Genomic DNA, 12,712 nt, shown 5'->3' with positions numbered 1-12,712 from the left:
TTTGTAATTCATGATAGTTTTCAAGCCCTGCCACATCTGACGAGCATCAGAGCTGGTGTAATAGGATTCGATCTTGGTCTTGTATGAACGCTTTGCCTGTTTGATGGTTCGTCGGAGGGCGCAGCGGGATTTCTTATAAGCGTCTGGATTAGTATCCCACTCATTGAAAGTGGCAGCTCTAGCCTGTAGCTCAATGTGGATGTTGGCTGTAATCCATGGCTTCTGGTTGGGATATGTACGTACGGCCACTGTGGGGATGACATCGTCAATGCACTTATTAAGGAAGCTGTTGACTGATGTGGTAAACTCTTCAATTTATTTTTTTATTTTTCATTTCACCTTTATTTAACCAGGTAGGCTAGTTGAGAACAGGTTCTCATTTGCAACTGCGACCTGGCCAAGATAAAGCATAGCAGAGTGAACAGACAACACAGAGTTACACATGGAGTAAACAATTAACAAGTCAATAACACAGTAGAGAAAAAAAAGGGGAGTCTATATACAATGTGTGCAAAAGGCATGAGGAGGTAGGCGAATAATTACAATATTGCAGGTTAACACTGGAGTGATAAATGATCAGATGATCATGTACAGGTAGAGATATTTGTGTGCAAAAGAGCAGAAAGGTAAATAAATAAAAACTGTGGGGATGAGGTAGGTGAAAATGGGTGGGCTATTTACCAATAGATTATGTACAGCTGCAGCGATCGGTTAGCTGCTCAGATAGCTGATGTTTGAAGTTGGTGAGGGAGATAAAAGTCTCCAACTTCAGCGATTTTTGCAAATCGTTCCAGTCACAGGCAGCAGAGTACTGGAACGAAAGGCGGCCGAATGAGGTGTTGGCTTTGGGGATGCTCAATGAGATACACCTGCTGGAGCGCGTGCTACGGATGGGTATTGCCATCGTGACCAGTGAGCTGAGATAAGGCGGAGCTTTGCCTAGCATGGGCTTGTAGATGACCTGGAGCCAGTGGGTCTGGCGACGAATATGTAGCGAGGGCCAGCCGACTAGAGCATACAAGTCGCAGTGGTGGGTAGTATAAGGTGCTTTAGTGACAAAACGGATGGCACTGTGATAAACTGCATCCAGTTTGCTGAGAAGAGTGTTGGAAGCCATTTTGTAGATGACATCGCCGAAGTCGAGGATCGGTAGGATAGTCAGTTTTACTAGGGTAAGCTTGGCAGCGTGAGTGAAGGAGGCTTTGTTGCGGAATAGAAAGCCGACTCTTGATTTGATTTTCGATTGGAGATGTTTGATATGGGTCTGGAAGGAGAGTTTGCAGTCTAGCCAGACACCTAGGTACTTATAGGTGTCCACATATTCAAGGTCGGAACCATCCAGTGTGGTGATGCTAGTCGGGCAAGCGGGTGCAGGCAGCGATCGGTTGAAAAGCATGCATTTGGTTTTACTAGCGTTTAAGAGCCGTTGGAGGCCACGGAAGGAGTGTTGTATGGCATTGAAGCTCGATTGGAGGTTAGATAGCACAGTGTCCAATGACGGGCCGAAAGTGTATAGAATGGTGTCGTCTGCGTAGAGGTGGATCAGGGAATCGCCCGCAGCAAGAGCAACATCATTGATATACACAGAGAAAAGAGTCGGTCCGAGAATTGAACCCTGTGGCACCCCCATAGAGACTGCCAGAGGACCGGACAACATGCCCTCCGATTTGACACACTGAACTCTGTCTGCAAAGTAATTGGTGAACCAGGCAAGGCAGTCATCCGAAAAGCCGAGGCTACTGAGTCTGCCGATAAGAATATGGTGATTGACAGAGTCGAAAGCCTTGGCAAGGTCGATGAAGACGGCTGCACAGTACTGTCTTTTATCGATGGCGGTTATGATGTCGTTTAGTACCTTGAGTGTGGCTGAGGTGCACCCGTGACCGGCTCGGAAACCAGATTGCATAGCGGAGAAGGTACGGTGGGATTCGAGATGGTCAGTGACCTGTTTGTTGACTTGGCTTTCGAAGACCTTAGATAGGCAGGGCAGAATGGATATAGGTCTGTAACAGTTTGGGTCCAGGGTGTCTCCCCCTTTGAAGAGGGGATGACTGCGGCAGCTTTCCAATCCTTGGGGATCTCAGACGATATGAAAGAGAGGTTGAACAGGCTGGTAATAGGGGTTGCGACAATGGCGGCGGATAGTTTCAGAAATAGAGGGTCCAGATTGTCAAGCCCAGCTGATTTATACGGGTCCAGGTTTTGCAGCTCTTTCAGAACATCTGCTATCTGGATTTGGGTAAAGGAGAACCTGGAGAGGCTTGGGCGAGGAGCTGCGGGGGGCCGGAGCTGTTGGCCGAGGTAAGAGTAGCCAGGCGGAAGGCATGGCCAGCCGTTGAGAAATGCTTATTGAAGTTTTCGATAATCATGGATTTGTCGGTGGTGACCGTGTTCCCTAGCCTCAGTGCAGTGGGCAGCTGGGAGGAGGTGCTCTTGTTCTCCATGGACTTCACAGTGTCCCAGAACTTTTTGGAGTTGGAGCTACAGGATGCAAACTTCTGCCTGAAGAAGCTGGCCTTAGCTTTCCTGACTGACTGCGTGTATTGGTTCCTGACTTCCCTGAACAGTTGCATATCGCGGGGACTGTTCGATGCTATTGCAGTCCGCCACAGGATGTTTTTGTGCTGGTCGAGGGCAGTCAGGTCTGGAGTGAACCAAGGGCTGTATCTGTTCTTAGTTCTGCATTTTTTGAACGGAGCATGCTTATCTAATATGGAGAGGAAGTTACTCTTAAAGAATGACCAGGCATCCTCAACTGACGGGATGAGGTCAATGTCCTTCCAGGATACCCGGGCCAGGTCGATTAGAAAGGCCTGCTCACAGAAGTGTTTTAGGGAGCGTTTGACAGTGATGAGGGGTGGTCGTTTGACTGCGGCACCGTAGCGGATACAGGCAATGAGGCAGTGGTCGCTGAGATCCTGGTTGAAGACAGCGGAGGTGTATTTGGAGGGCCAGTTGGTCAGGATGACGTCTATGAGGGTGCCCTTGCTTACAGAGTTAGGGTTGTACCTGATGGGTTCCTTGATGATTTGTGTGAGATTGAGGGCATCTAGCTTAGATTGTAGGACTGCCGGGGTGTTAAGCATATCCCAGTTTAGGTCACCTAACAGAACAAACTCAGAAGCTAGATGGGGGGCAATCAATTCACAAATGGTGTCCAGGGCACAGCTGGGAGCAGAGGGGGGTCGGTAGCAGGCGGCAACAGTGAGAGACTTATTTCTGGAGAGAGTAATTTTCAGAATTAGTAGTTCGAACTGTTTGGGTATGGACCTGGAAAGTATGACATTACTTTGCAGGCTATCTCTGCAGTTGACTGCGACTCCTCCCCCTTTGGCAGTTCTATCTTTACGGAAGATGTTATAGTTGGGTATGGAAATCTCTGAATTTTTGGTGGCCTTCCTGAGCCAGGATTCAGACACGGCAAGGACATCAGGGTTAGCAGAGTGTGCTAAAGGAGTGAGTAAAACAAACTTAGGGAGGAGGCTTCTAATGTTGACATGCATGAAACCAAGGCTTTTTCGATCACAGAAGTCAACAAATGAGGGTGCCTGGGGACATGCAGGGCCCGGGTTTGCCTCCACATCACCCGCGGAACAGAGAAGGAGTAGTATGAGGGTGCGGCTAAGGGCTATCAAAACTGGTCGCCTAAGGCGTTGGGGACAGAGAATAAGAGGAGCAGGTTTCTGGGCATGGTAGAATATATTCAGGGCATAATGCACAGACAGGGGTATGGTGGGGTGCGGGTACGGCGGAGGTAAGCCCAGGCACTGGGTGATGATGAGAGAGGTTTTATCTCTGGACATGCTGGTTGTTATGGGTGAGGTCACCGCATATGTGGGAGGTGGGACAAAGGAGGTATCAGGGGTGTGAGGAATAGGACTAGGGGCTCCATTGTGAACTAAAACAATGATAACTAACCTGAGCAATAGTATACAAGGCATATTGACATTTGAGAGAGACATACAGCGATGCATACAGTGAACACAGGTGTTGAATTGGGAAAGCTAGCTAAAACAGTGGGTGAGACAACAGCTAATCAGCTAGCATAACAACAGCAGGTGAGATGGCATTGGCTAGGCAACTCGGCCGACAGATAAAACAAACAAGCAGAATGGAGTACCGTGATTAATGGACAGTCCAGCCTGCATCAGCTATGTAGCCAAGTGATCAGAGTCCAGGGGGCAGCGGTGGATGGGGCAGGGGGGCTGGGCTGGCGAGTGTTATCCAGGTTAAGAAAACTAACAATGACTAAATAGCTTGTAGCTAGCTAGCTGGTTAGCTTCTGGAGGTTCTTGAGTGTGTTCTAAAAATAAAGATAATAGCGATTCCGTATCACATTGGGTGAGGCAAGTTTCCGGAAGGTATAAACAATTTTTTTTTTAAATCGGGAAGAGATAGAGTACATATGGGCCACTGCGTTTTTGGGACGCGGCGGGACGGTTAGCAGGCCTGTGATAACAGGCTAACAGATTAGCAGGCCGGGGTAAACAAGGTAGTAGTTAGCGGACCTGGGCTAAACAAGCTAGCAGTTAGCGTGCCGAACTAGCAAGCAAGGAGATAGCGAGGGCTAGAGAGTTAGCCTTTGGAGGACGTCGCGATGGGGTGAGTCTGTTTATTCCTCTTCATGCAGTGATATCGATAGACCGGTCGTAGTCAAGGTATTGTAGCCCAGGAGTATGCTAGGAGCTCTGGCCGGGCTAGCTTCAAGCTACGTGGGTGGAAACGCTAGCCAGGAGTAATCAACCAGGGTTGCTGTTTAGCTCGATAGCTAGTTGCGAGGATCCAGCTGAAGAATGTTCCGTTTGTGGTGGGAATCCGGGGGTAAAAAAAATAATTAGGTCCGTTATGCTCTGGTTAGTTGATGACCGCTAGCATAGCTGGTAGTTAGCTGGCTAGCTTCAGTTGAGAGGGTCCTGTTCCGAAGTAAATATAACTACTTTAGGAAAGTAGCTACATTGGCGGGTTGCAGAAGAGTATTTGGAAGCTTAGGTTTAGCAAAATGTTTTTAAGGATATGCGAAGAAAAAAAATATCTAAAAAATATCTAAAACAAAAAAGAGACGATATTTACAGAGAGACGATACGACAGGACAACTACTGCTACGCCATCTTGGATGCCATCAATGCCATCAAATGAATCGCGGAACATATTCAAGTCTGTGCTAGCGAAACTGCATCCACTTCATCGGACCACTTCCTAATTCAGTGCGTCACTGATACTTCCTGTTCGAGTTTTTTCTTGTAAGCAGGAATCAGGAGGTCAGATTTGCCAAATGGAGGGCGATATGATATATATATTTTTCACCTCATAATGTCCAAAAGTACAATGTATGTCTTAAAATAAACAGATAGCTACCATTGTTAACTAAATGTCTTATGAGTTTTATGATGAGTTTAACTTTTATTGACAAAGTTGGAAAATGTGTTGACATTGCCAGGAGCTAAGCTAGCTAGCTAGCTAGCTACATTAGTGAATACATACTAAATACTACATACTAAAATAGTTATTGCTAGCTATGAGTCTGAAATGAGGAATTGAATATGAATACAATAAATATCAATCTTTGTTAAATCTATTTAAGAAAAGTTTAACTGAAAAATGTGAATAGTAAGATACTTCGGCAATGTCCTCAGCAATTGATTTATGTGCTACATCTAGAAAATGTAAATAAAAAAAATGTAAATAAATGTAAATAAAAATGTTCATATTTCCTTATGTCTGTGTTATTTTTGATAATTGAGGCACGTTTATAAATGCTTTATGAATAGGAAAATATAAATTATATTACATTGACTGCATAGAATTCATACATAGACCTTTAATGTTGGTGTTATAGATCAGTGGCAAACTGTACAGGTAATTACCATGAAGTGCATAGCTATAAATGCTTTATGAATGTGAAAACAGATTTGACTTGAATGTGACTGCATAGAATACATACATAGATAGACCTTTCATGTGTGGGTTATAGACCAGTATGACCTACTTAATTGTGATGTGAACGAGAGTTGCTAATGAGATATGAAAGAGTTATGATATGACCCTCAATTGTAAAATTTACCCAGAGGATTCAAACCCGTGGAGAACTTTATGCACCATTGACCTCAGTGAGAAGAAGAAGAAGGTAAGTCATGGGCCTATACCGGCCGGTGGGGGAAATGGGGCTGGTACAGGCTATATATCAGCATAATTATCTAAACGTGGTTTGGCATTTTGGAATATTCACTAACACTGGTATGGCAGAAGCATACTTTTGAGAACAGCCATAATGAAGCCACTACACTATGAGCTCTTGCATAGCATGACATGAATATGCTATAGATATGCTATGGATATATTTAGTGAACCTTTAATATTGGGGTTGAGACCTGTTATAACATGTTCATGAAATACTTATGAGTAATACACATGTTATGGATATGTAGTCAAAGTAAATAGTTACCATATATTTTTACACAATTGCCCACAAATATATACTGAACAAAAATATTAGTTATAGTTCATAAAAGGAAATCAATCAATTGAAATAAATTAATTAGGCCCTGATCTATGGATTTCACATGACTGGACAGGGGCACAACTATGGGTGGGCCTGGGAGGGCATAGTCACACCCACTTGGGAGCCAGGCCCACCCACTGGGGAGCCAGGCCCAGCCAATCAGAATTAGGTTAAGTCAAAATAGGGCTTTATTACAGACAGAAACACTCCTCAGTTTCATCAGCTGTCTGGATGGCTGGTCTCAGATGATCCCAAAGGTGAAGAAGCAGGATGTGGAGGTCCTGGGCTGGCATGGTTACACGTGGCCTACGGTTGTGAGGCCGGTTGGAAGCACTGCCAAATTCTCTAAAACGACGTTGGAGGTGGCTTATGCCAGAGAAATTGACATTACATTCTCTGGCAACAGCTCTGGTGGACATTCCTGCAGTCAGCATGGCAATTGCACGCTTCCTCAAAACTTGAGACATCGTCGGCATTGTGTTGTGTGACAAAACAGCACATTTCAGAGTGGCTTTTTAATGTCCCCAGCACAAGGTGCAGCTGTGTAATGATCATGCTGTTTAATCAGCTTCTTGATATGCCATAACTGTCAGGTGGATGGATTATCTTAGCAAAGGAGAAATGCTCAAAAACAGGGATGTAAACACATTTGTGCACAACATTTGAGAGAAATAAGCTTTTTGTGCATATGGAACATTTCTGGGATCTTTTATTGTTGCTCGTGATACATGGGACCTACACTTTATATGTTGTGTTTATATTTTATTCAGTATACATCATTTATGTGGATGTCAACCTAGTTCATGTACAAATACATGGTACAAATGATCACCCCAAAAATATCTGAATATTTATTTTAATATGAACAGGAAAGCCTAAAATCATTGACAGTAATTCATGTTTGAAAATATATTATCATCTACCTATATTGTATGTTGGGTAGAACCCAGCATCCTTCATTGATTAATTGGCCTACATGAAGAAAGGTATGCTTAGGCTACTGCAGTATGACTAGTCTGGATGCCTGTCAGTTTCTGCTATAGCCAACTTGAATGCCGAAACTGTGTAGCACCCAGGATATATAATCATTACAATAGGGTGTTGATTCTAGATGTTGAGGTGCCCTTACTTGACAGGCTCCCAGGACTCCCTCTCGAAGCCCCTGTGGATGGACTGGGCGATAGATGACTCCATGAGGTCCACATATCGCACCACAAGGGGGGCATACAGGTCCTGCAGGTGTCTATGGAACTGCCCGTTGCACAGGTTATCTGAGACAGGAAAGAGCATATATTAAGTCATTCATTAAATTGTAACACCAAAGGAACAATCATCAATTCAACAGCCAAGGGAGAATGACTTGGAAATGCTTCTCCTTCCTGCCTTCCTTGAAGTGATCGCTGTCTTTGAAAGGACTGGTTGTCACGTTCTGACCATAGTTCTGTTATTTTATCTTTGTTTTAGTATGGTCAGGGTGTGAGTTGGGTGGACAGTCTATGTTTGTTTTTCTATGTTGGTTTTTGAGTTTGGCCTAGTATGGTTCTCAATCAGAGGCAGCTGTCAATTGTTGTCCCTGATTGAGAATCATACTTAGTAGTAGCCTGGGTTTCAGTTTTGGGTTGTGGGTGTTTGTCTTCCGTGTCAGTGTTTGTCGCCACACTGGACTGTTTCGTTCATTTCACGTTTATTGTTTTGTATTTCACAGTGTTCAGTTTATGTTTTAAAATAAACATTATGGACACTTACCACGCTGCGTTTTGGTCCTCCGATCCTTCTCGCTTCTCCTCTTCAGAAGAGGAGGACGAGGTTCGTTACACTGGTCTTATGAAAGCTATGCTGTGGACCCCTTGCTTTAAGCTTTTGAGTCCTATCAGAAGGAAGCTAATAGTAGTCTAGCTCCTCGCTATCAGCTACCGTACTAGACTATTCTCTCTGTTGTATATCTGTTGCCTATAGGTTTTTTTCAGATAAGGCATGATTCCTCTATATTCAACTGGTAAAAAGGCAACGCTAACACAGACCACGGTGATAAAATGGAGGCCAGTGTGTGCTAATGCACAGTGGGTCTGTATTTTATCCCTTTGAGCGCTCGCTCTCCCTCTCTGTGTGTGTGTGTGTGTGTTTGTAGGCTATGTGTGTGCTGCGTGTATAGAAGTCAAGGTCGATGATACACAGTAGGTGCGATGCTTATTTTGTTCCTTGATTTGCCGCTCTCCAATTAGCCACTTGAGCGGCTGCTGTACACTTTGATGTATTTGTCCAGAAGTGAGGATGCAGGGCTCGCCCCTCTCCCAGCCACTTCTGTTTTAGATCTCATTAACTGCTTCAATGGCGTCTGACTTTTGGCGCCTGTCTGGTGCTAGGGCTATTTCCTGCCATATAAGCTAGCTGCTGTGGGGAGACAAAACAAATGACCTTCTGTGTAAAATGCCCCTGTGATATGGAATGGTAGTTGTGGGGATGTTGCACTGTGTGTGAAGTGTAGATTTTGACATTGTTTGCTGTGGAGGACCCTGAGGGAGATGGATAGATGGATGCTATTTTGGTGACCATATCACTCATCACCGTGTGAGGTTTGCATGTTGAGTTATGCTGTCAAAGTCATGTGAATTAGAATGACTAGTATTACATGGAATTAGTCCATGTATGCTACATCAGTTATACTGTATGTAAAGTGTGCACTATGAAATCCAACACATCATGTGTTGACATGCAGTGATCACTGGAGCCTTTGGTATTATAAAAGTCAATTGGGGAAGAATACCATTAATTTCGCCCTTCTTTTTGGCTTCTATCCAGATGGTCTAGTAACTATGATCATTGCAATGTGAATAACCAATCGGCTATTTAAAAAATAAAATGCCACTGTGAATGTGGCCAATTGTGCAGCAGTAGCAAGTGAGCATAACAAGCTGTTCCAGTCTAAGTCCATTAAGCCACTGCAGGTGAACAACAGACTGCATTACATCCTTCCAGGCTCCTGGCTGACAAGCTAAAAGGAGACATTCCCCAGGGACAATTAGCCAGTGTAGGTTCACTTCACAAAGGCAGTGGTAAGTGTTTATTTTCTGGCTCACGCTTTCAGCACCCTGGACAGGGCTCCTACGGCAACTGCAGTTCATTAGGGAGATGACAGGGCCCACAGCAACCATTTCACTAGTTAGTCTCTCAGCTCTTACTGCGAAGCTCCCATAGCGCCCTATTGTCCTCTCAATTACCTTCATCCCTTTCATTATACTGAAGTCAAATGCAGAAAGGATCATGCTGTGGGAAAGTAACATTAGATCTCAACTCTAGGTTTTAGTTTCTCCAGTTTGCCAAGACCAACCACAATGAATATTCAATAAAAACCCAGTCCTATGTGACATGAATGCTCCACTCATGTTAAGTGTGTGCTGTATGGTTCTGGAGTGCTAAACGCTGTGCGTGTCTGTTCATAATGTAGCCCTGGTTCAGGGCCTGGATCAGGGTTGGAGTCACTCACAGTCGGTCCTCAGGAAGTCGTTGAGGAGCTGGAAGAGAGGGAAGCTGTCCCAGCTGTCAGGGGGCTGCACCTCCAGAGCAGCGTCCATGTCCACCGCATACAGAGACAGGAAGGTCTCCGCGTGCTCCACCATCAGGTCAGACCACCACGCAAACGCCTAGAGACGGAGAGAGACAGAGCGAGAGAGAGAGTGTGAATGATTGAGTGAGTGAGTGAGTGAGTGAGTGAGTGAGTGAGTGAGTGAGTGAGTGAGAGGAGAGAGAGAGAGAGAGAGAGAGAGATGGATTGAGTGAAGAATGAAAGAAAGAGGAGAGAGGAATACATAGACAAAGAGAACGGGATAGAAGGTGGAATGAACGAAAGAGGTAGAGGGTAGAGAGAGAAGAAGAGGAATGGGAAGATAAAGGAAGTTTGAGAAAAATAAATAGAGAGTGAAAGAGGGGAAAAGGGAGGCAGGTAGAGAAACATACAAAGAGAGAGACAGAAACACAAATTGAGGATAATATTATGCAAATATAATACAAGCACATCTCTAACTACAAGCCTCACAGCACTGTCATTCTCTAGAGGAAAAGGGAGAGAATGCTACTCCACCGATCTACAGTATATAAGGGCTCTTTTCTTCTCTCGTTTTCACAATAAGAGTCAAGTTGTCACCTCTGAGGCATCACACAGAGATCTCTGGGGTACACTTCACAGCTTTGAGCGCAGTGTTTCAGTTCTGCGCTTGAGCACGGCTAAACGTGCGCTGTTCTGTTGGACCACAGAGAGAGACACAGAAAACTGCGTAGACATGGCTCCTTGACTAAGTCATTCACACAGAGCTGCTCTGAGCCTCCCCATAGGATAGATAGAATCAGTGGAGTGACAGAGTCTGGAACAGGCTGGTCTCATGCAGGTTAACACTCAGCTTCCCATGCTCCCCTATCTCTTCCCATTGGAGGCCTTGGCCAGCAGCCATTCACATCGTCACACCTCTGTGATGTGAATGTTCCCATGCACTCTGGCATGGGACGGTTGGCATGACAGTGCCAGCAGCAACCAGCAACAGGATCTCTGGGTCAAAATGGTGAAGCTCATAACCATAAATAATATCTTCATAATAGGCTTCGAGTAGGATTAATCTTCTAATGCACCACATTGGATGCTGAATTGAGTAACAATAAGGGTCAGTTTAATTTCTATTCAAGTCAATTAATGGTTTTTACTGGACATGTCATACACAATACACAAACATTGTATTAGATTTGCCAATTGAGTTGAATAAAAATGGAATTGACTCAAACTGAATGAATGAGGTGACCGAGGGTCCTGAGTTGGGTAGTGGAAGATGTGTCTATTGCTGCTTCTGCTGGTCTACTGACAGTGTTAGTGTAAATTTCTAATGGGGAAATTCACACAACAATGCACTTGAGAAATGCAAGAGGGAATAGAGTGGGTCACGTTGACCCTGTCAAATGGCATGCTTTTTCCATTGAGAGTACTCAAGTCTACAATGGAGGAGGATCAGCTTGTTGGGTCAAGGTGACTGGATCACCTCTCTTACCTGTCACACAGCTTTCCTCAAACACACAGCACTACAGAGCAGGTCTTTCCCTGACAGGATGGGACCAGAGTTGGCTGTGGCAGTTGGGGTGGACAGAGAAAACTGCACCAGGCCAGATGGTGAGGGGGGCGATGTGGTGGTGGGGGAGGCTACTATTTCAGTAGGAGGGGTCTAAGTATGATAGACAGGGACACTGCCACATTGCTTGTTGGGTTATGCCTTATCACCAACGGCAACCCTTTGGGTTGAACAAGCACTTGCACAACTCTCTGGGATGGGCTGACAGCAACTACAAGGGAAGAAGTTGGGGTACAAGGCTATTACTAGACAAGGAAGATGGGAACAGTTAAGATCATCCCTGGGTATTGGGAATCTTCAGGACATGCACATAGTATGGGAGGTGGGTGTGGCAGGGGTTAGGGGTCATGGCAGGTGGGGGGTGGCAAGGGTTAGAGGTCATGTTATCAGGATCTATCACATACCTCTTTGCCCTGTTCGGACATTCCCCGCAAACAAAACAAACAATGAGAGAACAGGAAGGGGTTAAGTCAGGTACACTTCTGCAAAGTTGGTGTCCCCGTGTTGACTTTTTTCTTCTAATGGTTAGTGGGCAGAAAATATGCGATGATGACAGTGAAAGAAAGAAATGATCCAAAACAATGGAGAAATTTTTTTTTGTTTCAAAACATACTCAAGAGGTCAAGGTCTGTTAAAAAATATGCCAACATTCTATTTTGTGAATAAACATGATATACACGAGGAAAACCATGCACTTGCACTAGCCACATAATCAATAGACACATTTGGTGTTTACAAATGGGTCACTGAGGTCTGTAAATTCTCTTCACGTTTCTGGAAAGAGTACAAATACAGTCATGTGCCACTAAAAAGTGTGTGATACAACAACAGGATGATCGAGTCTGTGAATCATCATCACACCCAACCTCCACTACACTACACACTGTACTACACTGCTCTACCAGACCCATGCAACTTCTGTGGGGGACACCCTTGTTTACAGGAAAAGCAACTGTGACATCACAGAGAAAAACTTCCTAGCTAGCGCCTAGGGTAGGATATGGGTTAAGTAGTAATAGGGTTAATTAAAGCCCCGCTGGCTTTCACATCCAGGTGGGCAGGTATAGCAAACAAAGTAAGCCAATCAGAAGTCCCCCAGTCAAAC

General features: G+C 44.8%; 1 protein-coding gene across 7 annotated transcripts in view; it reads right to left on the bottom strand.

Moving 5' to 3' along the window:
- Positions 1 to 12,712, bottom strand: part of LOC115138280 (calcium-dependent secretion activator 1) — a 179,040-nt gene that overhangs the window by 32,360 nt on the left and 133,968 nt on the right. For all 7 annotated transcript variants that reach the window (XM_029674982.2, XM_065000309.1, XM_029675032.2 and 4 more), the window contains 2 exons: positions 9,984 to 10,140; positions 7,629 to 7,770 (listed from right to left, as the gene is read on the bottom strand). In XM_029674982.2, the coding sequence (XP_029530842.1) occupies positions 7,629 to 7,770; positions 9,984 to 10,140 (299 nt within the window). The remainder of the gene's footprint in view (positions 1 to 7,628; positions 7,771 to 9,983; positions 10,141 to 12,712) is intronic.

Source organism: Oncorhynchus nerka, linkage group LG2, assembly GCF_034236695.1.
Source record: "Oncorhynchus nerka isolate Pitt River linkage group LG2, Oner_Uvic_2.0, whole genome shotgun sequence".
NCBI classification, from domain to species: domain Eukaryota; kingdom Metazoa; phylum Chordata; class Actinopteri; order Salmoniformes; family Salmonidae; genus Oncorhynchus; species Oncorhynchus nerka.
This window is presented reverse-complemented; position numbering and strand designations above follow the sequence as displayed.